This window comes from Hyaena hyaena, unplaced genomic scaffold (genome assembly GCF_003009895.1).
Source record: "Hyaena hyaena isolate Hyena2069 unplaced genomic scaffold, ASM300989v1 scaffold_147, whole genome shotgun sequence".
Taxonomy (NCBI): domain Eukaryota; kingdom Metazoa; phylum Chordata; class Mammalia; order Carnivora; family Hyaenidae; genus Hyaena; species Hyaena hyaena.
This window is the reverse complement of record NW_024080779.1, coordinates 2578008-2605800: the sequence shown is the minus strand read 5'-3', so window position 1 is coordinate 2605800 and position 27793 is coordinate 2578008. Positions and strand designations below refer to the sequence as shown.

Sequence of the window (27793 nt, the reverse complement as noted above, 5' to 3'; positions counted from 1 at the left end):
CTTCATCCAAATCATGAGATAGATACTTGCCCTTGGCAGTCTCCCAATCCTCATTCTACTGCTTTTATTTTCCCTACAGGCACGCCACCTTTCCCATTTCTCACCCATAATCTGCCATCAACTCAATGAAAGTCATTCAACTTATCTTGTCTCTGTTTTCCTTTCTGTACAAAATGTACCCTAAGAATAGTATTATGTGAAGAAAATCTGCGCATAATATCTTGAAAATAAGTGCTCTAAAAGGAAGCTTTGAATATATTTATTTGCAACTCTCCATTATCCATACGGCCAGAAGGAAACTAAATTACAGGATGTATAAATCAAGGGAGACAGGATAATACTAAAGTCATTTGAATCTTTGCAAGACTGACTTGTCTGGCTATTCTCAAATCGGGACAATCTGTGTTTGGATGCCAGTTGTATAACCAGTATCTGTATAAAAGATGGCCTTGGAGAATCAGACAAGGGTGGCTTACCAGTCCCCAAATGGACTGCCTAGACACAAAAGTCACAGTTAGTTTTATAAAGTTGCATTCGGACATGGGCAAGAGCACACTGGATCAGGCAGATGTGACGTGGTCAAGAAGTGTTGCATGGAGGGGAGCCTGGGTGGCTCAGTCGGTTAAGCGTCCGACTTCGGCTCAGGTCATGATCTCACGGTTCGTGGGTTCGAGCCCCGTGTCGGGCTCCGTGCTGACAGCCAGCTCAAAGCCTGGAGCCTGTTTCAGATTCTATGTCTCCCTCTCTCTCTGACCCTCCCCTGCTCATGCTGTTTCTCTCTCAGAAATAAATAAAACACTAAAAATTAAAAAAAAAAAAAAGTGATGCATTGAGGAAATATAGCAGAACTTAACGAGTCCAAATGAGTAGTTTCCCTCTCAGAGGACTAACTTCTGGAGACTACATCCATATTTCCAACAAACACTGCCATTGTTAGTCACACAGAGGCAAATAGTCAACTGCACAGATACCTAAACTATAGAAACTAAGAAAGGAGAGTTTCAGCTCATCCTATCTGTGAGCACTACGATTGCCTCCAGTCTTTCTCTGCCTTCTCTCATCTCTTTAATCTCTCCCTCTGCACACTGTTTTGGTCTAACCAGAGGAAAAGGCCATTATCCAAACAATAGCAACAACAAGTTTAACCAAATAGAATGCATAAGATACAAGCAGCACTAGAAGCTGTTAAGTCCAGTCTAAGCAAAAATCAGCAAGGACCTCATCCTCACATCTGGCTATTAAAATCCGATGAAATAGTGTCTTTGCTGAGGATTTGGGGAGAGTCAGGCCTCAAGTTTCAAAGAATCGTGGACTTTGCTTGTCCACAGCTACAGTAGAAATAAATGAAAGAAAACAGAACATGTGTTAAAACAACTGAACAGAAATGGAAGGGCAGGGGCGCCTGGGTGGCTCGGTCGGTTAAGCGTCTGAATTCGGCTCAGGTCATGATCTCACGGTTCGTGGGTTCGAGCCCCACGTCGGGCTCTGTGCTGACAGCCAGCTCAGAGCCTGTAGCCCGTTTCAGATTCTGTGTCTCCCTCTCTCTCTGACCCTCCCTTGCTCACGCTCGCTCTCTCTTTCTCTCTCTCTCTCAGAAAAAAATAAAACATTAAAACCAAATTTTTAAAAAATGGAAGAGCAGCTAAGAGCCAGGCATTTCTGCTCTCCAGCCAACAACTCTCTCCTAACTTCCTCCTTACCCCCATTGATCTTCACTGTTTTATTCTATCTGTTTACCTACTTTATCTGTGTGGTGGTCATTTCTTTTACTTTAGTCTTTTTATAGAGGATTTAGAGGGATTTGGCATTTATTTCCAAGCTTGAGGTGGGTATGTTGCCATTTCAAAAAGAAAAATCTAACAATTTTAATTGTTATAATCTTGAGGACAATCAGTGGCCACTCGAACCATGGAATTTAGCAATATTTGATACAAAAAGAAAATTCCCTTTTTTAAGCTTATGTATTTTGGAAGAGAGAGAGAGAGAAAACAAGGGAGGAGCAGAGAGGGAGGAGAGAGAGAACCCCAAGCAGGCTCCATGTGGTGAGCACAGAGCCCAACGCAGGGCTCGTTCCCACAAACCACGAGATCATGACCTGAGCCAAAACCATGAGCTGGATGCTCAACTGACTGAGCCACCCAGCTGCCTCAGAAAATTCTTTTTTAAAAAGAGTTTCAGAAATAAGATGATAGAGTCAACTCACTCGTGCCTGTTAGGCAGAACCACTTTCCCTATGCCCCCTCTGTACCACCCGCCTCCTCTCCCCTTTCCTCTTCTTCCTTGAGATTTGTTGGTCAGCTGTGCTGTGTTGATGTCTTTTCAGAGGGTTTAGGGAGAATCTAGCCTTGATTGTCTCAACGTCAAGGACGTGGGTTCCTGCATCTAAATGCTGGGCACCGGGGAGACATTCAGGCTGTAGAATCTAAGACATTACAAACAAGCAAAATGTACACAGATGAAACCAAGAGAGACCAGAAGCCAGCCAATTCTTACCCTTTAGCAGCAAGATCTCTCATTGCCCTAAATACCTGTTACCTCCTTTCTTTTTCTCCTATACATCTGTTCCCCCATCTTGTCTGCGGGGTTGTGTTAGTACTTTCTGCCCATATGGAGGGATGAGCCTTCGGGGCAGCCGGGAGGGACTAGTGTCGTGTAGGTCTGGCCCCCAGAACAGTTTGAGGTGACTTTCCCCTGGCTTGCTTTGTGTTGCTGTGGATGCAGCTCACCCCACAAGGACAGCAAGGCTGGTCCCAGTCTGAGGTGCGCCAGAACTCATGTCCTGGCCTGTCTGTCATAAAACACGGGTTGACTGAGAAACTTCTAGGTCCACAGTGGCATGGTTGATGTGTGGCAGAAAGATGGGTTGCAGAGTATGCCTATGGAGATGTTTTCAAACTATGTTTTTACTGGAGAGGAAGATGCTCGAGCAGGAACACATAGGGCCTGTGTGACAGAATGAAGGCTTCTGGGAGGAAGTGGGCATGATTGGTGAGGTGAATTTGAGCTGGACCACTCCTTTTAGTATCCCTGCCAAGAAAAGGAGAGTGAGGGAACATCGTTCTGGAAAGAAGTTGTATGGTGAGTAACCAGACTGAAGGACTGGCTGTTATGCCTTAAGACAGACATGAAAGGTCTCCGATCCTTTCTCTCTCCTTCCCTTTGGTTAATTCTGTGTTGCCGTTTTCACACGCTATGGGTATTAGGAAAACAGGAGTATGACGCTCATCAACGTGTGAGGGGCGCAAGAGATACTGCTTCCTAGCACATGTGGTAGCCATTGACCCTGAAGACCAGGTTGGGGACAGAAGCATTCTCAACCCCCTCCTTTCAAGGAAAGGAGCTCCACTTGTCCAGTCCAGGCTCTTAAGACACAGGACAGCAAGAGAGGGCCCACTCCTCAGCGCCTCCAGCACGCAGGCGGGCAGCTGGTCAATGTTCTTGTGTAAAACTTGTTAACTGACACATATGGTTTGGCACAGTGACTGAATTAAAGCCGTTTGTTAAAATTTTGTCCCAGGCTCTTTATTTGCATATACGCTATGAGGCGGGACTGGGGAGCTGGGTGACAGGCTTAAGCCCCAGCTGGGGCTTCTACTAGACTTCATACAAAGTAAGTCTCTTGGCTGATGGTCGTGCGGAGGCAGCAAATGGGAGAAAACAGTCTTAGCTTCCTTCGTGAAGGAGGACTTTGGGACAAAGCTCATCCCACCAAGTGAATGTTAATTTTTTTTAAAATTTGTTAATGTTTTATTTATTTCTGAGAGAGAGAACGAGAGACAGCGCGACCAGGGGAGGGCCGGAGAGAGAGGGAGACACAGAATCTGAAACAAGCTCCAGGCTCTGAGCTGCTGTCAGCACAGAGTCCAATGCGGGGCTCCACCCCACGAACCGTGAGATCATGACCTGAACTGAATTCGGACATTTAACTGAGCCACCCAGGGACCCCTAATTTTTTTTTAAAGGTGGAGTTTTTTGATTATCAGAAAGGTGGAATGATTCCCAGTGATGCAAACTACTTGGCTCTTTGTGCAGTCTCCAGGACTCATGGCCTATTTACAAAAGGAAGAGGGAGGGGGCTGTGACTAGTAACTGGAAAAACCGTTTCACTAAAATATAAAGAAAGGTGAATTAAAAGAAGTGGGGTGAGGGGTGGGGACTAGAGAGGCACACAGGGGGCCTTGTGGATATTGCTTACATTTTTGTGTTCAGTTTGTGAGAATCTGTCGGGTTATGTATTTGAAGATATGTACACTTTTCTGTATGATTTTTACACTTCAGTAAAAATTCAGAATGCAAAAAAAGAAAACTTTGGAGAACAGGTGTGTGCATTTATCAGAACTCATCAAGTGCTACATTTAAGATTTATATATTCCATTGGATGTAAATTTTACCTTAAAGTAGAAAGAAAGAAAGAAAGAAAGAAAGAAAGAAAGAAAGAAAGAAAAGGAAAGAAAGGAAAAAAGAAAAGAAAGAAAGAAAAATGGAAGAAAGAAAAAAGAAAGAAGGAAAGAAAGGAAAAGGAAGAAAGAAAAAAGAAAGAAAAAGGAAGAAAGAAAAAAGAAAGGAAGGAAGGAAAAGAAAAGAAAGAAAAAGAATTGCAAACAAATATTGAACTCTGGTTAATGATCTGCCTGCCAAAGCCTTTTGATGTGAAGTATACTAATATCTATAACTTTGAAATGCATCCAAAAAAATGAAATGGATTGATGGATCACTGGGTGTCATATGTAAGTGATGAATCACTAAATTCTATTCCTGAAACCATGATTACATTATCTGTTAACTAACTTGGGTTTAAATACAATTTTTGAAAATAATAATAATCAAAACTTTGAAGAACAAAAAGAAATGGATTGATGGATGGGTAGAAAAATACTAACTGTAAAATTTCTGAGTTGAGACTATATGGGTATTCACTACACAGTTCTCTCAATTTCTTTGTGTATTTGAAAGTGTTATATTAAAATGTTGAACAAGATAGTCTAAAGAAGGGAGGAAGAATTCTCCCCATTTCTTTATGAATATAAATGCTGGCTTCAGCCCATTAAGGACCTAAATGCATCCACTGCAACTAACAAGAGACAGGTATCCAGCAGAAATAGCACATTTCCTGGGAGAAATGTTCCAGGAGAGAGCAATGGCCAGTGGGGCTGGTGGCACCCAGGCGGAAATGGCTCGGTGTGAACCTGAAGAGATTCCTTTAGGAGGCTTAGGTGACAGAGACACCAGGTGGTACTAGAACAAGAGAAGAAAACGGTGGGCGACCCGAAGTAGATGGCGAGACTTGTTTATAAACACAGGAGAGACATACCCTGGGTTTGTACCATCATACACTACCAAGCTGTCAGTTTCTCTCTGGCATTTCTGTAAGTCACAGATGTTGAAAGTACTCGTCATTAGAACCTAAAGCAATCTGCTTTCTTTGGCATGTTAAGCTGAAGAAAAGGATTTTATACCTCTAGTCAGGGTCAAACGTTGCAACACTTTCGCAGTTACAGGAAGCATTGTATTTGTACTCAGTGAAGACAGACTAAAAATACAGGTAAATGAAACAAAACATTTGCTTGGAGTTGGCACCTGTGTTTGTCCTTGCAGCAGTTATACTAAATAAAGACACAGGGCACTAAAATGGAAGAATGCGTATTTTCTCCATCATGCCTGTAGTTTCGGAGACACACCGCCCTAAGAATTAGTCTACATCCAGCACTTTTTTGGTACTTGTCATCATCATCCTTGTTGATTTTGTAACTGAGATGTAATTGACATATAACATTGCGTCCAGGGTTTTCTTGATTGGTAAAGAGTGATCCTGGGGGAAGGACCTTCTATTTCCCCCTTAGCATTCTAACCAACAGGTGCGGTCAGAACTCACGAACTCCGACAATGATGATTCTCTTTTGATCCCTCTCTAGGGTTTTACTGATATTTTGCTAGAAAGAGTCATGCATGGGGGAGCCAACATTACCGGATTCCAGATTGTCAACAACGAAAACCCTATGGTTCAGCAGTTTATTCAGCGCTGGGTGAGGCTAGATGAAAGGGAATTCCCTGAAGCCAAGAACGCACCACTAAAGGTAATGCTCCATGGCATGCAGAAACCTTAGGCCAGCTTTTCACAGCATCTCAGTATGGCCTTTATATATTTATGGCTTTCTGGGATCAAGTGGTCTTCGCTCAGAAGTGTTTTAAGGATGCTAAAACCAAATAGCAGGTGCCGCTGCTGCGTTTGAAAACTAAACTTGCAAATAAAGACGCTAAGGAGAAGGAGGTCTTTTAAAACCCGGGGCTTGGGAATGTTAACTAATTTTTTAATGAATTTCATTTGTAACATGCTCATAACAATTTACAATATTACAAGAACCTGAGTTGGGCAAAGAGTGGCGGCAGTGGGAATAGGTAAGGAAGATTGATAGTTGCAACAGAAAATTAGATTTTACATTATTTATGTGATTACTTTGTGTTAATAAGTTTCATGAATCTCGGTACACCCGAGTGAATCGGGCTGTAATACAGAGTGCATGGTGCCTATATGTATGTATATTGAACAGAAATGTTTTCCTGCCTGGAAAAGTATCTTTAAAAATAATTAGATTACCTAAGCTGCTCTTTTTCATGAAATCAAAATCAGAATATTAAAGGCAGAAAGTCATGCTTAGAGTGCACATTTTTCACACGTGTTCCCCTATGGCTAGAAATCCTGTTATTTAAAAATCAGGAAATAAAACAGATAAATTACGGGAAAGTTATTCGTGCAACAAAAAGGATCCCTCAAGTGTATGTTTTAAGTAACCATTCCCTTGGCACATAAGTATGAAACTGACGTTAAAGTCTTCCTTCCTTGTATAGTGAAAGTAGGTATGTACCATAGCTGTTGGGTCCCTGTGATCAAGAACAGGAATCAAAGTACAGTTACGGCCTTTCCCTAAAAAACGAAAGGGGGTGAATATTTCTTTTCTCATGGTTTGAAGATACCCATCCTGACATTCTCCCTGGCAAGAAAAGAACAACAGGGCCGGGGACCAGAGAACAGACGCATTCTGTATCACCTCGTCAGTTTCACCCTAAATGAATCACATCAGAACATAATATAAGTGGGCCCTAACTTTATACGCTTGGTATGTTCTAGAAAAGTTGTGACTTAAACCTAATTTATTCATTCATTTAAGCCACTCACTAGTTGAGTGGGATTCTGTGGCTGTAGTGGTTTTAGTGTACATGCCAGATTTCCCTAGGGCAGTCCCCTTTTTAAAATATTCTGTCCCATGGTTAGATCACATGTCCTCATATGTTTCAGCAAATATGGTCTCAATCCCTGTGATGTTAGGGTTAGGGTTCTCAGTCAGGTCTTTTTCTCAGGATAATTAGTCTATTTTTTATTGAGATATAATTGATATATAGCATTATTATTAGTTTTAGGTATTTGGCATAATGATTCCATATATGTATATATATTGTATATATTGCAATATATGTGTATATATTGCAAAATGATCACCACAATAATTTTAGTTGCCATCCATCACCACCGTAGTTACATTTTTTTTCTTGTGATGAGAACTTTTATTTTTTTTTATATTTTTGTTTATTTCTAGGAGAGAGAGAGACAGCGTGAGCAGGGGAGGGTCAGAGAGAGGGAGACACAAACTCCAAAACAGGCTCCAGGCTCTGAGCTGGCAGTCAGCACAGAGCCCGACGCGGGGCTCGAACCCACGAACCGCGAGATCATGACCCAAGCNCTCTGAGCTGGCAGTCAGCACAGAGCCCGACGCGGGGCTCGAACCCACGAACCGCGAGATCATGACCCAAGCAAAAGTCGGACGCTTAACCGACTAAGCCACCCAGGCGCCCCTTGTGATGAGAACTTTTAAACTCTACTTCTTTTAGCAACTTTCAAAAACACAACACCGTAGGGGCACCTGGGTGGCTCAGTCAGTTGAGCGTCCCATTCTTGATTTTGGCTCAGGTCATGATCCCAGGGTTATAAGATCACACCCCACGTTGAGCTCCATGTTAAGTGTAGAGCCTACTTAAGATTCTCTCTCTCTCTCTCTCTCTCTCTCTCCTCTCTCTCTGTCTCCCTCTGCTCCTCTCCCTTTCTCATGCTCTCTCTCTTTCTCTCCTAAATAAATAAATAAATACAGTATTGTTGTTACCTATAGTCATGGTGTATATTACATCCCCAGGACTTATTTCTCTTGTAACTGAAAGTTTGCACCTTTCGACCCATGTCCCCCATCCCCTACCACCCACCACCCACCTCTGGCAACCACCAATCTGTTCTCTGCTTCTGTAAGTTCAGGGTTCGTTGTTTACACATTTAAGTGAGGTTACACATTTAAGCGAGATCACCCAGTATTTGTCTTTCTCTGTCTGACTTAATTTCACTTAGCATAATGCCCTCAAGGTCCATCCATGTTGCTACCAATGGCAGGATTTCCTTCCTTTTCTGCGGCCGAAGAAGAGTATTCCACTGGCTGTATGTGCCACATCTTTAGCCACTCATGTGTTGATGGACACTTAGGTTGTTTCCCTGTTTCCCTGTCTTGGCTACTGTAAATAATGCTGCGCTGAATGTGGGGGCGCAGATATCTTTTTGCAATAGTGATGTTGCTTCTTTTGGATTAATACCCAGAAGAGGAATTGCTGGATTGCACCGTGGTTCTCTTTTTAATTTTTTGAGGAGTCTCCATACTGTTTCCCAGAGTGGCTGCACCAGTTTGCATTCGCCCCAGCAGTGCAAGAGGGCTCCCCTTTCTCCCCCCATTTCTGCCAACACTCAGTATCTCCTGTCTTTTTGATAATAGCCATCATAACAGGCGTGAGGCACTACCTCATGTGCTTTTGATTTGCATTTCCTTGATGATTCCAATTTTTTTAATATACTAAATCCACCTACCACCTTTACGTGAGCTTACACAGATTTAGATTTTGTATAGACTGCCTGTCCCCTGCTTTGCCATCCTCAGATTTGGCAGGAAATAGGTAGAAGCAAGGAACTCATTTATGCGATATGTGTCAGGCACTGTGTCAGCCACAAAACAACGGACGAGGGTAAAAGGAGGAAAAGACGTCCGCAGGGTAGCGTGTGTTTGCTCAGAAGTTAGAGAGGCTCTGCAAAGGAGAAGAAAAACAATCTGAGGTCTGGCTTAGTCCTTGATAACTTATGGTGTGTATAAAGTAAAGTTCTCCGAACTTGCTGACAAGAACTGTTTATAAGTGAAACCCTTCAAATGCTACCTCTTTCAGGCAAGAACACTGCGTTTCTATTCCTTCTAGAGACTGACGGGCTCTACTAGGGACGAGGCCAGCCATCCCTAAGAAATGGAACATTTAAATAGATGGTTCAGCTTTCAGATTCCTTGTGCTTCGTATTAGTCATGGAAAGTTACTCTATATCAATCAGACAAAAAGCCCACTTTAAAAAAAATGATGTACAACATCTTTGATTAGGAAATAAAATTGTCTCAAGATTAAAATCCTGCTGCTTCATTTATTCTATATTTTATGAATGTTTCCTTTTGGGGCTTTTTTTTTTTTTTTTAACACGCTCACACATTGGTAAGGAGAAGCTGAAAAAGTAGAAAATTAAATAGCTCTTTTGGCATGGCTTGCAATTGCTGACAATTTATGCAGTCAGCTGGAAAAGAAATCACCACCACGTTGGCTTGATTTGTGCTGGGGTGGACAGACGCAGATTTTTTTTTTCCATGAAAGAACATATGCCCCCTGTTATGGTCACACTTGAAGATTTGCTCCTGAAAGAAAAGGAACATGAGAAAAGTCCAAACACTAAATGGATAGTTGTAAAGATGACAAGGTACTCACGCCCAGCTGTATTTGGACATACTTATAGAGAGAGAAAACCCCCCCCAGGACATTTTGCTTCATTAGAAAAATCGATAGAATTCTATATCCTCCCAGCATTTGTCACCCCTGCAAAACAGGGGCCAGCTTATTTTAATCACACTTTGTTGATTCATGTAATGAAAAGGCATCTGCCTCGTCAAATCGCAGATAATCAAATCCCTGGTATTAAGTGACAGGCCTCATTCCTAGTAGAGCCCGTCAGTGTATCCAAGAAACAGAAACAAAGTCATCTTGCCTGAAAGAGGTAGCATGGTGAAGTATTGCCTGTGAATTGTCGCCATTATCAGATTTAAAACTCAGTAACAATTGTAATTTTCTACAATCGAAAACCAGCTTTGGTTTTCTGCTCCCCCCACAAAACAAAAACTGATTTATTGCTGGCCAGAGGTCCTAGTTCGCCAAAAACATGGTCCAGACAGAAATGATTAATGTTTCCTTCCAAATTAATTTCAAGCTGTCTAACTTAGCTATTTCCATTTTCCCCTAAGTAAACACCAGACCTGAATTTTCTATTACAAACAGCAATAACCAATCTACATATGCCATCCTTTAGCTGCACACGTTTTGTTTTGTTTTTTTTTTTTTCTCTATTAAGGACCTGAGCTTTTAGTAGTCACTCACTCAATACAAAACACAGTACTGAGGGCAAGAGAGAGACTCCCTAGAGCCATTCGATCTTAATAATCTTAACGTGTGAGGGGCGCCTGGGTGGCTTAGTCAGTTAAGCGTCCGACTTTCGCTTAGGTCATGATCTCGCGGTTCGTGGGTTCGAGCCCCGCGTCGGGCTCTGTGCTGACTGCCAGCTCAGAGCCTGGAGCCTGTTTCGGAGTCTGTGTCTCCCTCTCTCTCTGACCCTCCCCTGCTCGCGCTGTCTCTCTCTCTCTCTCTCTCTCTCTCTCCTAGAAATAAATAAAAATATTTTTTAAAAAATGTGTCTTAAAAAAAAACTGAAATAGAAAAACACTAAATGTTGGGGCGCCTGGGTGGCTTAGTCGGTTAAGCGTCCGACTTTCACTTAGGTCATGATCTCACGGTTCGTGGGTTCGAGCCCCGCGTCGGGCTCTGTGCTGACTGCCAGCTCAGAGCCTGGAGCCTATTTCGGAGTCTGTGTCTCCCTCTCTCTCTGACCCTCCCCTGCTCACGCTGTCTCTCTCTCTCCTAGAAATAAATAAAAATATTTAAAATAATAATAACAATAATCTTAACGTGTGCACACATGAGGTAAGAGGCGTCATTCTAGAATGAATCAAAGTCGGGCTTGCCCTGAGAGATCTCTTGATTCAAATAATTAAGAGGGTGACTTCATAGAGCAAAAGGCGGAGATGAAATGAAAATTCTAAGGAGCAAGGCAAGTTTCGAGGCACGTCATTTGTCACGGTACCTTGTTTTCCATACATCCGTTTCAGTATACATCTGCACTGACGCACGACGCAATCCTGGTCATCGCAGAAGCTTTCCGCTACCTGAGGAGGCAGCGAGTGGATGTGTCGCGGAGGGGCAGTGCTGGAGACTGCCTGGCAAATCCCGCTGTGCCCTGGAGTCAAGGAATTGACATCGAGAGAGCTCTAAAAATGGTAAAGACCACGATGGGCTATTGGGGTGGGGCTGGGGGGCTTTATGAAGACACGCAAGAAAGTGAGGCTTCAGTCTAGAGAAAAGGCATCCTAAAGGGAATAGAGCCGGAGTCTAAGAAGGTCAGAGCATGCAGAGGATGAGCGTGGACACTTATTCATCAAAATCAAGAAATCCCAAACCAGAAGCTTCTTCCTCGAAGCTTGAAACACTGTTAATTGAGGGCAAATGAATATTTAGTTCCGTGCTACCCTGTGGACAGTCGATCAAACCCAGTACCCTCAAAACTGGTGGACTGGACCTGTAAACAACTTCCAGAATGTTAAACTTTAGGGAGACTGGCATATCCTATAGGAAGCCCCTGCCCCAAAGGTGGACATTACAAAGGACAACAGCATCCTCTGGCTCATCAATGTATGAGCCCGGATGGACTGTGGGACTGAGCCAGGGTGGTAGTCATTCTGTTGCCAGAAAGAACCTTGACACATGCTACTCTACATGGTGAAATGCAGAAACCTGACACGTTTCTAGGCCTACTTAGGAAGCTATCCCCCGATGCCCCAGAGAAAAAGCCTAAAGAGAAGTACAAGGAACCAAGAGACAGTCAAATAGGTCACTTGTTTTTAGTATTTACTGCTTAGGAGCACACTTAAGGCTTCAGGAAGTGCCCTTTCAGCAGATCTCCTTCTTTACACCAGGAGCAGCGTTGGTCATTCACTGCAGCTTTCTGAGCAAGAGCTCTTTCCTGAATATTCTGTTTGACGCTACATGCGTCTGCCTGCATTAAAATGAGCCTTTGAGAGTACAAGCGTCTCTTACTTCTACTTACGTACTTATGCCAGTGTCTGGGATACCCAAAGAAACAAAGCGATAGGCAATGATAAGATAATTCTGTGCCCGGCCCCGCAACTCTGTAATGGCCTCATAACGTACGTCATTTTGTGTAGTTGGCTCTCCTACTGCTGCCTTAAATTTGCCAAGTTGGAAGCACTCAATCAAAAGGGGTTAGTAGCCCTGTGTCTCTGTCCAAGAAAGAGGTTTGGCTCATTCTCCCATCATGCAGATTTTTATGTCATTATGTCAGTTCCCTAACAAATGCCCTAAGTGTAGTTTTATGGAGGTAGCACTGCACAATTTTGAAGAGCAGTTAATTAAATTCAACCTTCATAGCAGTTACAAGATTTGTACTGTCAGGTGAAACATAATGATGAGTGAAATACAAAACTCCCTCTGAGTAAATCCAAAGGGGTTTTCATCGAGTAACCCTCAAGGGGCAAGTACCAGCATCTCCAGGGGACTCCCCACTCGTGGCACAAACAACAGATAGAAAATGGCTACCAGAATGAAGGAAAAGAAACCCATCTGGCTAGGGAAAAAACTAGATTGGTCCCACTATTGCACAAATCATTTCTGCACGACTAACTCACTGATAAAGCTCGAGCTGTAAGCCTGGTAAGTAACCTTCCTCCCAGTCCCTGAGGATCAAACACTCAACCAAAGGGATGCTTTACCAGTTTCTCCAGGCCAACCTCTTCCTGCTGCGGCAGAGAGGCTGGGAAGTATCAACCGTTTCCAGAAGCACATGTTCCCCTTGTGATAAATGCTCAGTAAAATTCCACAGTTCAGAGGGACTGCGAGGGAGGATGGTTTGAAGTACTAAAGGTTTTACCATAGTAAAAGAAATCCCACTTTATCTGAGTTAATTGAAAGTGACAACGCGTGTGTAAATGCCCCCCTCACTGCGACTAACACGTAGTTGTTGCTCAATAAATCATTCTCCTCTTTCGAAGAAATCTGGCAAACAAAACCATTGCCTGATAGAGGCTCCGAAGGGGCCTGTCTTAATGAATAAATAAGCACACCACTCATTCAGTAAATAGTTCTTGAGCACCAATGACTGTATATCCGGCTCAAAGTTGGCATGCAAACACGAAAGAAGGTGCAGAGCGCTCACACTTAAATTGTTAATATGTAGGGGCGCCTGGGTGGCTCAGTCCATTAAGCGTCTCACTTCAGCCCAGGTCATGATCTCGCAGCTCGTGGGTTCGAGCCCTGTGTCGGGCTCTGTGCTGACAGCTCGGAGCCTGGAGCCTGCTTATGATTCTGTGTCTGCCTCTTTCTCTGCCCCTCCCTGACTCACACTTTGTCTCTGTCTCTCTCTCTCTCAAAAATAAATGAACTTAGGGGCGCCTGGGTGACTTAGTCGGTTGAGTGTCCGACTTTCGCTTGGATCATGATCTCGCGGTTCGTGGGTTCGAGCCCCGCGTCAGGCTCTGTGCTGAGTGCCAGCTCAGAGCCTGGAGCCTGTTTCGGTCTGTGACTCCCTCTCTCTCTGACCCTCCCCTGCTCACGCTGTTTCTCTCTCTCTCTCTCTCTCTCTCTCTCTCTCCTAGAAATAAATAAAAAAACATTTTAAAAAAATAAATGAACTTAAACTATTGTTAATAATGTAAACAAATGTATTTAAAGACCTTAGAGCCACTTGAAAATCGGGTGATCATTCTCCTCAAAATCTACAGAGTATGCAAAGATCAGCCTGAGCCTAGCCTGCTGGAATATGTCATGTTCGAAAGCATTAAAGCTTGTCCCTTTGTTCAGCAAACATTTATTAAGCACCTGCTCTATTCCAGTCCCTGTCCTAGTTGCTGAGAGCACAGGAAAAGAAGGTCTCTCATCTTGAGATGTTCCCAATCTAGTAAGGGAGATGGAAATACAGAGATGATTAAAATGTTACGGTTAGGTTCTCCAGAGGGTGCTGTGGGAACCCAGAAGAGAAGCACCTCCTAATAATAGGCTGGGGTGGAGGGCAGGATGGATTCGAGAAAGGTCCCCAGGTCGGGTGGTGGGAAACTGTAACTGACATTCACATCATTGAAAATAGACTTCCCTCTGATGCTACTTCTGTTCTTAATCGTGGAGTCTCGAATCTCCAGAACGTACCTAGAGTGGTGTCCGGTCTGTCTGCTGTGTTTAAATACGCTAGATCTTTAGAAATAGACAATCCTTAATGAGACTTGAAGCCTCTGCTATTTTCAGGAATGAAGGATTTCCTTAATAAGCTCTATGCCAGTGTGTCTGCCCAACCGAGCTCCTCTCCTAGAATTCAAAGCTCAGAATGAGTGACAAGAGCCCTTCATGCACCACAGTATGCCCCAGACAGGCTAAGCAATTCCTATCTCAACAAGGGACCTTTACTTTAGCCGGAAGTGTGACATCACATTCTCTGCAAGCCTGAGCTGACAGTAGTGCTTAGGTTCGTTGGGTTGGTAGGACAATCATCTTGTCTTCAGGAAGTCACATTGGAGCATTTCTCTTTCAACAGGAATGTCCTTTTCTGATCGCTGGTGAACAAGCTCCCTTCCCTCTCAAAAGATGCTCCCTAATATTTGACCTCGGTTTTCCCTTCTGCAGCCCAAGCCCATTACCACTTCTGGCTTGCTTAGTAGCTTGTGACTTTCTATAAGTGATAAAAAAGTATTCTGTCCTGTCATCCTAGGAAAATGAGACAGACGCTTTTTCTTTGAAGCAAACGCCTTGACCCTTACCAGATGAATCACTGCAGTGACTTATACTTATGGAGGGTCTTTCGTGCAATGTCCCTGCACCGTAAAATAATTGGTGAGGAAATCTCTCCACCTGGCAGAGGTGGCCTTTTATTGGTTCACAATACTGGGACCAGACCCAGGAAACATTGTGACATATGTGAATCTGCAGGTGGCATCCCACAGAGGTGTCCAGGCTCTTCCGGTACCTCTGTCTTTCTCCTCTAGGACTATATACTCCTGATTCCTTAGACTTCACAAATTTCATCCGTGTGTGGTTTATCCCTCCAGGGCCTGGCTCGCTGCTACCCATTTGTAGCTGGGCACAGGTCAAGGAAGAGGAAACTCCATCCCTGATACTGTGGAGGCTGGTAAATTATGCTCTCAAGAAACAGAACCGAATTCATTTTGATTCTCAATAATTATTAATGTAGCCAGCACGTCCCACAATGCATACTACATGGCGGGCACTGTTCTGAACGTTACACGTGTATAACTCATTCAATCTTCCGACAGCTCTGAGGGATCGGTACTAGTGGGATTTCCCATTTCACAGATGGGTCACTGGAGTACAAAAGCATTAGGGAACACATCCAAGGTCATCCAGTTAGTAAGTGATGAAGCTGGAATGTGAATCCAGGAGCTCCAGAGTCCCTATTACTGAAACCGGGAGATGTTATTTTGGGAATGCTAAGACACGCCCACAGTCCTCATGAAACTCACAGTTAGAAGAATGCATTACGCTGGTTAAGGATACCCTCAGGCTGGTCCCTTGAGAAGAGACTAATGGTAGGAATCTCAGACCCTTGAAAAAGTGGTGGTAGGGCCTTCCCTGTATCATAAGGTAACTTCTATCACCCACTCAAAGCTTCACAAAGGGCACACCTAGAAAATGCCGGAGAGGAAATGAAGATCTACATGGACTCGATCTGGTGGACTTAGCTCAATGACTCAAGATAAAAGTTCTCCAGGATTCTTTTTTTTTTTTTTTTTTAATTTTTTTTTAAATGTTTTATTTATTTCTAGGAGAGAGAGAGAGAGACAGCGTGAGCAGGGGAGGGTCAGAGAGAGAGGGAGTCACAGACTGAAACAGGCTCCAGGCTCTGAGCTGGCAGTCAGCACAGAGCCCGACGCGGGGCTCGAACCCACGAACCGCGAGGTCATGACCTAAGCGAAAGTCGGACGCTTAACTGACTAAGCCACCCAGGCGCCCCTCTCCAGGATTCTTAAGATCTGTCAGTGGACTTCATCCCAGAGACCCAGAAGGCAACGATGTGGTGCTATTTTAAAATTGTACATTTTTCGTTCCTACCAGGTACAAGTACAAGGAATGACTGGAAACATCCAATTTGACACTTACGGACGTAGGACAAATTATACCATCGACGTGTACGAGATGAGAGTCGCTGGCTCGCGAAAAGTAAGTAACCAAAACAGGTATCCAAAGAAAACGTCTTTCACACGGTGAGAGCACCCAGGTGCAAGAAAAGAGATGTTAGAAAACACACGCAAAGCAAATTCCCACACATCGTTTTTGCCTTTCTGTTGGCAAATAGTGTAGATATGCAGAGTTCTGTTGTGAACAAAGTGCTCCATCTATGCAATCTGGGAGGGGCGCTTCCCTGTGAGGCTCATCCTATAAAAGTGATAGATTTGGGGCACCTGGGAGACTCAGTCAGTTCAGCGTCCGACTCTTGACTTCGGCTCAGGTCTTGATCCCAACGTCATGGGATCGAGCGCTGCATTGATTGGGCTCCATGCTGAGGGTGGAGCCTGCTTAAGATTCTCGCTCCCTCTTTCTCTGCCCCTCTCCTCTACTCATGTGCTCTCTCTCTCTCTCTCTCTCTCAAATAAAAAATAAAGAAAATAAAAGAGATAGACTCAAGAGTTATTAACAGCTTGTAACAATAGAGGGAAGGAATCACAAATTTTATAGCATGTTGTTGTTTAAACGAACTGCCAAGGTACATATGGTTTTAGCAAAAGAATCGGAAAGTAGGTATGTCTGCAGCAGGTATCTTTGTCACCTCACACCTCCCCCCCCCCACCCCCGCATAGGACTCTGGACACAGTACCTCTCTCTACAGCTAACTTGTACAATGACTACCTTGTTTCTATCATACTAATAGTTAAGTTAGGCATGAAATGAGGGATGTAGCAGCCATCTGATAAGATCCTGGAATGTAACATAGCATGGGTCATTTCTACAGGACCCTCCTAGGTTTCCCAGCCTCACATCCTAGCTTTCCCATGGTTCAGAGCAAAGCGCTTTTCTGCCGTATAACGGGGAGCGAAAGGCAGCATCCTACAGTGGGCTCAGTTAGTTCACAAAATACCAGTAAAGGTGAGGTGGGGATGGGAACCCCCAGGATGAAGGTTTGTATCACAGTTGGGATCCTGGTGGGAGGTGGGGCAAGAGAGAGGGAGACAGGACATCAATGCTTGGAAAGCTCTAGCAACTAAACAGAAAGTTTTGTTCCACAGCAGCACTTGAATTTCATGCAGTACTTTTTGAGTGAAAAACAGGCAACCAGGTCGAATGTGTGCTCTTTCTAGGCCGGCTACTGGAATGAGTATGAAAGATTTGTGCCTTTCTCAGATCAGCAAATCAGCAATGACAGCGCATCCGCAGAGAACCGGACCATTGTAGTGACCACCATTCTGGTAAGTACGGAGGGAAGGCAGGGCTTTCTGCATGGCAAGACTTCTGCTTTCTGGAAAGCAGTATTCAGCCAATAGAAAAGACCTCAGTTTCAAGCAGGGAAAACATCCAACAGGTCAGCTTAGGAATCTCCCGAAGTATCTTGCTGTGATCATGAACAGAATGTCATTTTTAAAAATAAAAAGAATGGGGGTGGGGGGGAACCTGGGTGGCTCTGTCAGTTAAACATCTGACTCTTGATTTCAGCTCAGGTCACGATCTCATGGTTGGTGAGATCGAGCCCCGCATCGGGTTCTGCATGGACAGTGCAGAGCCTGCTTGAGATTCTCTCCTTCTCTCTCTCTCTGCCCCTTCCCTGCCCTGTATCAAACTAAATAAATAAACTTTAAAAAAAAAAAAAGAGAAAGAGAATAGGAATTTGGGACAGTTCCATATATCATTCTCCTCTTTACCACTCCCTGCCCCCCCCACCTACACACACACACACACACACACACACACACACACACACACACTAAAGGACTGAGGTTTCATCTGGACTTGAAATCTAATTCTTCACTGTGGGGGAGACAGCATTATGTGATAGAGAGAGTAGATTAGGGTTCTAATGTTAGGTCACCACTAACCTGTGTTTAACCGTGCAAGTCGTAGCTTCTCTGAGCCTCGGGTTACATTTCTTTTAACTTATGAAATGGGCATAATAATGTCATAAGACTGTTTCAAGGCAATATTCACCATTGAAAGCTTTTCTGCAAAATTCAAAGCATGGTTGACATGCAAGATAGTATTCTCGTTTAGTTTTCAAATGTTTTTCCAAACACTGGCATGTTCTTCCTACGTGCAGTACAAACCAGGGTTGAAAATGAGTATGCCACTAGGTCTGATGATGTGCTAACTGAATGGAGACTCGGCTGAAGTTTACCTTTCATGCCAACAGACATGTCACATCGTCATTTTGTCCTGGGTACTGCACTAGGCCGTGAGGATGTAAAAACGGATGAGCCGCAGACCCTGACCTCACAAAGATCACGGTGGTTCTTGAGGGCTTGCCGGGGCTGGCTGCAGCTCCTGCGTGGGAAATCCCAAGAAATCAAAGGCAGTTCGCCTCCATGCAAGGGCAATACCTCTACCCAATTTGCCTAAATCAAAGACTTTACAAGTGGAAACTAGTCTTGCTTTCAACCCCTCAAAAAGAACTTAAGTCCTCTCTACATCTTTAAATCATCAGTTAAGGACCCCAAGGAATATATAGCCCAGTGAATAGTCAGTCGATTGAGGTTCTTCTGCTTATTACGCAAACATTTTTTAAAGTTCTTTTCACACACCAAACCTCAACAGGCACACGGGGGGCGGAGGGAAACTATGATTACATCTATCATCTCTTCGAATAATGTGTAGGAGTAATCCTTTGATCCTCCTCTGGTCCCTAAGGAGTCACCATATGTAATGTATAAAAAGAACCATGAGCAACTGGAAGGAAATGAGAGATATGAAGGCTATTGTGTTGACTTAGCCTATGAAATAGCCAAACACGTGAGGATCAAATACAAATTGTCCATTGTCGGCGATGGGAAATATGGCGCACGGGATCCAGAGACAAAAATATGGAATGGCATGGTTGGGGAACTTGTCTATGGGGTAAGTCTTTTCAATTCTATTTTCATTTACTTCTATGCTTTCCACTTATCAAAGATAGAGGATTTCATTTTCAATTATCCAATTGTAGAGTGTTCATGTGGTCTGTAAAAAAAAAAACAACAACAACAACATTTTCTTCCCCAGTTGACTTCTGTCAAGGTAGGATTGTCAATAGCACCCTTTGGGCAACAGGATTATGTGGCTAAAAGCAAAGTAAAGTCAGGGAACCTTATTTGGCAACGTTAAATACAGCCTGCCCGCTACTGAAAGTCTGTATCTTCTGCGTTCCCCGTGTCGGCAGCAGAATCACCGCCCAGCTTGCTGCCTCAGCGACTTTGCCCGCACAACCTGGCCATCTTTGCCCACTGCTCGCTCTCTCTCTCTCTCTCTCTAGGCAGTGGCCATGTCCTGTGTTCTACTCTTCTGCCTCTCATATCCAGACACATTCTTCATCCCACTATTATCATTTTAGTTAAGGTTCTCACCACTTGTCCGTCATTTAACGGATTTCCCTGCCTCTACTCATACCCTGGCAAATCAGATCTCCACGTTATTGTACTTTCCACTTTAAAAAATCAGGATAAAGGGGTGCCTGGGTGGCTCAGTTGGTTCAGCGTCCAGCTTCAGCTCAGGTCATGATCTCATGGTTTGTGGGTTCAAGTCCTTCATCGGACTCTGTGCTGACAGCTCAGAGCCTGGAGCCTGTTTTGGATTCTGCGTCTCCCTCTGTCTCTGCCCCTCCCCTGCTCATGCTCTGTCTGTCTCTCAAAAAATAAAATTATAAAAACATTTAAAATTTGAAAAAAAATCAGGATAAAATTCCCCAAGTCCTCAGCATGGCAAATAGCACACATCATAATCTGGCACCCGCCTACCGCCCCAGATTCATCTTGTACTCTTTCCCGTTTGTACTCAGTGTTCCAGCTGTAGACAAGTATGTGTTGCTTCCTAAAGGTGCCCACCTGTCACTTAGGGCATCCCAGGAAGTACCTTTGCCTCTCTCAGTCAGCTACCGTCCTCTAGCAGTTCTCCAGAACTGAAAGTGTCCCCACTTTCAGGACCCATTTACCCACCTGCAGTCTGGTTAGGTACCCCTGCTTTTTGCTTTCTTGTAATGCTTTGGAACCTGTATTATAGTGATCTGTTTGCAAGTTCAGCTGAACTTGCCCCAACTAGACAATGGACTCCTTGAGCACAGAAGCCCTATCTGAATTCTGTCAATATCCCAGAGCGTGGCACATAATGGAAGTTCAACAAATAATTGTTGAATGAATTAATAAAGGAACAGAATCGCTCTGCCAAGGGCTTGCCCATGGGCCAAGTACAGAAGAATTATACTGATAATTAGGGCTTTCAGAAGGGGTGCAGCTGTATCTTCAGAACTCCACAGTGACTTTACTTTAAAAGGTTTTGGCCTCTGATTGGGAATGTCGCATCGTGAGCCGCCCACGCAGAACCGGGCATAAAAACTGCCCATTGGGTGAACCAGCTCTCCACTAGAGAGCTAATCCAAGTGTAGATGGTGGGAGCAGATGTTTAGTTCTCTCTGATTTTTATTTTCATCCCAGTTAGGTAACATACAGTCTTATATTAGTTTCAGGTGTACAATATAGTGATTCAGCACTTGTGTAATCACCCGGTGCTCGTCGCGACAAGCGTGTTCTGCAGACATTTCGATCTAACAGACAGGACTTACTTGCAATGACTGGTCCCTGCCTGGACAACAGGTTAGGGAAAGACAGAGGAGTCTAGGGGGCGCATACACTGAGACGAAGGTGGCAAGAAACAAGCATCCAAATTAACTGTTGGACTGAGGTTCAGGCTAAGGACTGGATTGGATGGGGTTCAGATGGGAGTCAGCAAGAATAAGGTACAGCTCTCCCATCAGAAGATAGTACTGGGGTCACTAAATAACGTTTTTGGAACAGGTCCTCAGGAACAAGTACAAAGGCAGAAGCCCGTTGCTAAAAATAAGGGCACAGAAAAGGAATTAAGGCTTCAAGTGAGACTGGACCTCAAGTATCAAAACTAGAGCACCATCCTCCAGTCAGACAAGGAGCGAGGCAATTTGAACCAAGCTATGGGGCTGGAGCCAATTAACCTCCTGTCTTGGGTCAAGGTTGACCCTGGGAACTGGAGCAGGGCTGAGTTGCAGATGAGATTCAAGTGAACTCAGTTATGAGAAGGAGAAGAACTTCTTTTTTTTTTTTTTTTTTTACAAATAGTTTATTGTCAAATTAGTTTCCACATAACACCCAGTGCTCATCCCCACGAGTGCCCTCCTCCATGCCCATCCCCCCTCCCCCCCACATCCATCAGTCCTCAGTTTTTGCCAGCATTCAAGAGTCTCTCATGGTTTGCCTCTCTCCCTTTCCCCCCACCATTTCCGCCCTTCTTCTCCCCCTGGTTCCTCCGTCAAGTTCCTCCTAATCCTCCTATACGTGCAAACATATGATATTTGTCCTTCGAGAAGGAGAAGAACTTCCAATGCCAGAGACAGGGGGCTGGACAAGGGGCGGAGCACCTGCCGTGCCTCCTAAGGACCCTGAGAAGCTCTGAACCATCTTGACACAACTCTAACCTCTTCATGAATTGGCAGTCAAGTCTTCTCTTTTCTATCCCTCATCATAGGATCATAGGATCTCTCTGAGGTCCTATCTTGTTCACAGCTCTCCCCCACACTTAGCACATTACGTGGTCCATAGTAGATACTCACTTTTTGTTCTAATGAATGAATGCCTGGTACATACACAGTCATGCCCAGGCAATATTCATTAAATTTAGCTCATGGTCGGAGGCAATCTTTTATCATTATCATTATTTACTAGTAGTATTATTAGTATTATTAGCTACCATTTGTTGCTTATTTTCTAGTCACCAGACACAGTGCTAAATCCTCCATAGGCATTATGTAACTTCATCCTCACAACATACCTTCAAGGAAGATGCCATCATGTTAACATCATTCTACAGATGAAAACACTGAAGCCAAGAGAGGTGAAGTCTCATGCCAAGTGACATGATTGTCTCATGTCTGTAGTGAGACAGTGATTTGAGCCCAGGTCTCTGACTATGAAATCCATGTTCTTTAACCATTATCTTAGATACCCATCCCATCGGAAAAGATAGTTGAAACTTGTTGAAAGACTTTTGGTGCCTCTGCCTTTTTGTAGGGAAGACTGATTGGCCATAAAAGTATGGCAAAGAATTCCAGGTGTCAATTTCTATCATGCCAGAGTAACTGACGTGATTTCTACAAGCCCATTGTGCCCCAATAGCCAGAGCTCTCTAGTGTCTTGGAAGAAAACCTGTCACTTTCTGTGAATAGCTCAGTGCCCTCCTGGCAGTGAGCAAGACGTTGGTCCCAGTGGTATAGAGAAAGACAGATGTCCTAACACTGTTTGGACAAAGACCCAGCTTTCTCACTGGGTTTTGGCTTCTCTTCTGGCCTGTCCCCTGTACTACACCCACCCAATCTCCACATTCTCTCGCTCTTTCCAGTGTGGGTAAGTGTGAGTGAGGGAGCTTGAGAATTAGACAGTCCCTTCCTTGTTTAGTGATGTAGAAACCACTATTCTGCACTCTGAATAGGTAAAAATCCTTCTGAGAGAGTCTTCCCATCTTTTCCCTCCAGTTCTTTCTACTGAAGACAAAAGCAATAGCTACGGAAGCCTCTCATAGAAATGCCCTCCCTCTTCCAACCCAGAACAAGTTTCTGATGCCTTCTGGGATAATAACACAAGATGATTCCAGGGAATTGACGGCAAACCAATTGCCGATTTCCACTTTCCCCTAAAACCTGTGGCTGTGAAAAATGGACGCTCTTGTCATGCTGGAATAAGACCTCTCTGTGAAGGCAGATGATCTCATAAGTTGAATGTGTCCTCATCTTCATTTAGAAGTTGTTATCTTACAGCACTAGGAAGTTTTTCACTTCTCTTTCAATGATGCAAATGGAGAAAAGTGAAAACACAGGCCTGGACACTTGTAGTTTGCAAGTTGCTTAAGAAAAAAAGGAGGAGGGGGGAGGAAAACTAGCTCTTGCAATGAACATGAAACCTACACAGATTACCACAGCTTTATCTTTAGGGAATTTTCTCTTCTGCTTTTAGCATGTAAAACAGATCAGAGTAGGAAAAAAAAAATGAAGACAGAGATGAAAAAAGCTTCGCAGAGAAGATTTCAGTATTTGCCACAAAGTCTCAAGAAAGAGTCCAAATGAATTAAATTTGTTTAAGAAAAAAGAAGCCTATCAGCCTCTTTTCAGATGATTCTTAAATGCGCTTTTTTTCCCCTCTAAAGAAAACCAAATCAAGGTTGATGTTTGGGGCACCTTGTTTTGCTAAGAAGGCTATTTTTGAAACAAACGTCAGTAGGACACAATGTGGCCCATTATGTAAGCTCTTCAGAACATTATGGACTTGAAACTGTCCACCTGCTTTTAGCAGTTTTGATTTTGAGCTGAATGTCTATAACATCACCACATGGTAATTGTCCCCAGCTTAAATGGCTTACAGACCACAAGTTTTTATGGCTCCAAAATAGCATGTGTTGTAAGAGGACATTTAAAACATTTTGTTGCTAACAGGGCCGTTAGACATCTTTTAGCCTATGGTTTCAGTCATTTTACAGATAAATGTGGGGATCAGCCAGGAGTGCCCATTAGAACTGCCATTTGGGTAAACCAGGCAACCAAGGCCTGATGACAGATATAGTGGCAGGAATTGTGACAAGGTCGCATAATCACACAGCTTGGCAGAGCTTGGACTGTAACTCCGGTTTCATGACTCCTGGCCCAGTGCTCTGTCCACTGGGTCACCATGGCTCAGTGTACTAAGCTTGTCATATTATGGGAAGATTGATGTTACATCAGAAATAACATCCCCATCTGCCTTCAAGGGGTTGACAGTCTAGTTGGGTTATGAGCTTTTCCATCCAAGATACCCTTCCCGCGCTTTTCTGTGGCTCCCAGAATAGTGTAACACACATCTCTAGTTATCACTTGAAATATGTGAAAACCCGAAGCAGACAGCCGGGGGTTTCTGCCCTTTGAGAGGAGATATAATCGAACAGAAAAAGAAAGAGTCAGGGAAAGGGCTTGAAAGAAACGGAGGTTCTAATTGACAAAGGGTCGCCTTGCCAGCAGGCAGCTGCTGTGTCTCTTATGTTCCCAGCACTTAGAACTAAAGATAAAGATAGGCGGGACAGAGTTGCCCTGGGAAAGGCCAAACCCCTGCCCATATTGCTTCAAAGAAAGCATAGAGCTTGGGGATGGAGATGGGGGTGGGGGGATGGTGGATCCCGGGTCGCATCCCCCCGGGCACCCTCAGACTCCTTCACACTCCCAGGACAAGTGGCAATTTTATAGACGCTATTCACACCGACATTTCTCTACCTCGAAGAAATTATCTCTTAGGTTGTCACTATCCTAAGATAGATTCATTTTCCATTCAGAAAGACAGGAAGTCGATCTGTCCTTCCAGCTAAAAGGCAGAGAGGCGAGGGTGCAGTAACAGACGCCAAATATTCTCTCCTCTTCTTCAGGTGATGACACTGGGCTTTGGCAGAAGGGGCTGATGGTTTGATAAAAGTGCTCCTCGCTTTCAAATGATGTGTGCGAACTCCAGGAAGGAGCATTAATGACGCGTGGAGGTCTGCCATTGTGAGCCGAGAGGGTGGGGAAATGTTACCAACCAAATCGAGTCTCACAAGGCCTTTACCTAGTTCCAGGAACACTCCTTGATCTTCACTTGGTCTTTAACAATCTCAGCTCCCCAAGGACAAGGAGCCTGGCCCAAGAGATGTAGACTGGAGACATCTGCTCTGCACAGGCAGACGAGGAGGGCCTGTTGTGACAGCACTTGTTGTTGCACAGATTTAAATAGACCTCATCCCCTTCTCCGGACGGAAACAATTGCACGTGGTAAATATCCCATAGAGTACAGCCAATAAAGCAGCGGAAGTCGTGTCCTCAGCATTTATAATTACATGCCTGTTGTCTAGCTTGATTCTGTCCACTCCTTTCTCCAACACGTGCCAACTTTCCAAAGGAAGTGTCTGCCGAAGGCTACTAGCCCCTTATGATGGGTACAAGCCTAAGGGATCAGGTCATGTCTGCCTGTCCTCCTGGTTAACCTATTAATACTGTAGCCATGACATGCCAATTTGCTGCCTACCCTTTCTCTCCCATCCTCCCCCCTCACTTTCAGAAAGTGCTTTAAAATGGTGGCTGTCATTTTAAAAAAAAAAAAATTTTTTTAAAGGGGGTGCCTGGGTGGCTCAGTCCATTAAGCATCCGATTCTTGACTTCAGCTCAGGTCATGATCTCGCGGTTTGTGAGCTCAAGTCCCACTGTCAGCACAGAGCCTGCTTGGGCTCGCTCTCTCTCTCTCTCTCTCTCTCTGCCCATCTCTCACTCTCGGTCTCTCTCAAAATAAATAAACTGAAAAAAAAAATTGAAATAAAATAAAATAGTGGCTGACAAGCCCCTGCCCACGCATAGTCTCTAGGTGGGTATAAGTTTTATATAGATAATAGGATGAAGATACTTTAAGATACAACATTAACCTTTCAGCTCCAAAAACAACAACAACAACAAACGTTTTAAATGCCATTTAAACTAAGTGTCACTTCTGTCTTAAACCTGTCAGACTCTTAAGTGCATCATCCCTATCCACAGGAGTGTGTTGGTTTTCAAGTTTCATGAAATTTACGACTTTGGCAACCCACCTAGGAAAAGGATTATAAATCCCCTCCGGTTAAATCCTCTCCAATAATGCAGTTGCTCAGGGTTTGCCACTAGTGAGTGGAAAAATCAAACCTAATTTGGTGTGTTTACTGAGCCCACACGCCGCTCTTAAACCACTTGATTCAAAAGCTTTAAGTAGTCAACATGCGAGCAAAGGCACTAGCAAACGCACCCTGAGCCCTTGCGATGTGCTGGCTTTTGCCCACCCCTGCCACCTACCGCAGCTCGGTACCACCTGCCTTACCTGCCTAGACTTTTGAGAATGGCCTGCCGAGGGCTGTTAACTAGCAGGCGCTGAGGCTTGAGAACAAAAGGCCGCCCACTGGTGTAGGACTCCACAGGGGAGGCACCTCATTACTGAGTCAGAATTTCACCGACTCCCAGGGCGCCTGGGTGGCTCAGTCGGTTAAGCGTCCGACTTCAGCTCAGGTCAGATCCATGGTTCGTGGGTTTGATCCCTGCATCGGGCTCTGTTGTGACAGCTGGCTCAGAGCCTGCAGCCTGTTTCGGAGTCTGTGTCTCCCACTCTCTCTGACCCTCCCCTGTTCACACTGTCTGTCTCTCTCTCTCTCAGAAATAAATAAAACATTAACAATTAAAAAAAAATTTCACTGACTCCCTAGCCCTGTCGATAATTCTTTTTTAATAAGTTTATTCGTTTATTTTTGACAGAGAGAATGTGCACGAGCAGGGCAGTAGGGGAGGGGCAGAGAGAGACTCGGAAGCAGGCTCCACGCTGGCAGCACAGAGCCCGATGTGGGGCTCGAACCCACAAACCGTGAGATGGTGACCTGAGCCATTCAGGCGCCCCGCCCCATCGATAATTCTTAACCCTGTCTCCAGGCCACAGCGGGCTTCCTGTAAGGCGCGGAGGCCTGGAAAGGAATGCCGTCTAGGGAGTTGTCTTTCTTTATGTTGGCCTCCTAAATCTGGAACTTGCTTTGAAAATGACCTTCCTCCTGGTCTGCGAGCTGTGGCGGTTCCAGGAGAGCTAAATGGGTGTTTTTTGACACTACTTACCTGCCCCTCCCACTTCCGTTAAGAATCAGGTTGACCGGATTCTGTCTCCCTCTCTCTCTGCCCCTCCCCTGTTTGTGCTGTTTCTCTCTCTCTCTCAAAAATAAGTAAACATTTAAAAAATTTAAAAAAAGAGAATTGCAAAACAAAAACAAAAACAAAACAAAAAAAAAAGAATCAGGTTGACCGCGGGGCGCCTGGGTGGCTTAGTCGGTTAAGCGTCCGACTTTCGCTCAGGTCATGATCTCACGGTGTGTGGGTTCGAGCCCCGCGTCGGGCTCTGTGCTGACTGCCAGCTCAGAGCCTGGAGCCTGTTTCAGAGTCTGTGTCTCCCTCTCTCTCTGACCCTCCCCTGCTCACGCTGTCTCTCTCTCTCTCTCCTAGAAATAAATAAATATATTAAAAAAAAAAAAAAAAGAATCAGGTTGACCGCTCTACAGACATTATGCCAAGCAGATCTTAGGCTCCGAAAGAACCAGGCATGACAACGTCCTTTTCATGTGAGGAGGGGATAGTGGTGGCCGAGGACAAGGGCCTCTCCGTAGCTGCCTGTGAGCTGACAAGATGGTTCTGCGCTGGTCTCAGCAGGCGTGTGAGAGACGGGGCGCGTCGCTGGGTGCCGATCCAGCTGGCTGCTCACTAGCTCCTTCCTTTCTATTGGCTGAGCCTTCGTCCACCGGCCTTTTGCTATTCCTTTGTGTTTCTCCGGCCGAAATAGGTCTTTTTTTTTTAAGATTCAGCATGGGA

At 44.5% G+C, this 27793-nt stretch overlaps 1 protein-coding gene across 1 annotated transcript in view; it reads left to right on the top strand.

Annotated features, from left to right (window-relative positions):
• Positions 1 to 27793, top strand: part of GRIA3 (glutamate ionotropic receptor AMPA type subunit 3) — a 282660-nt gene that overhangs the window by 182607 nt on the left and 72260 nt on the right. The window contains exons 7-11 of the mRNA XM_039238823.1: positions 5913 to 6074; positions 11274 to 11441; positions 16297 to 16401; positions 17538 to 17645; positions 19075 to 19281. Of these exons, the coding sequence (XP_039094754.1) occupies positions 5913 to 6074; positions 11274 to 11441; positions 16297 to 16401; positions 17538 to 17645; positions 19075 to 19281 (750 nt within the window). The remainder of the gene's footprint in view (positions 1 to 5912; positions 6075 to 11273; positions 11442 to 16296; positions 16402 to 17537; positions 17646 to 19074; positions 19282 to 27793) is intronic.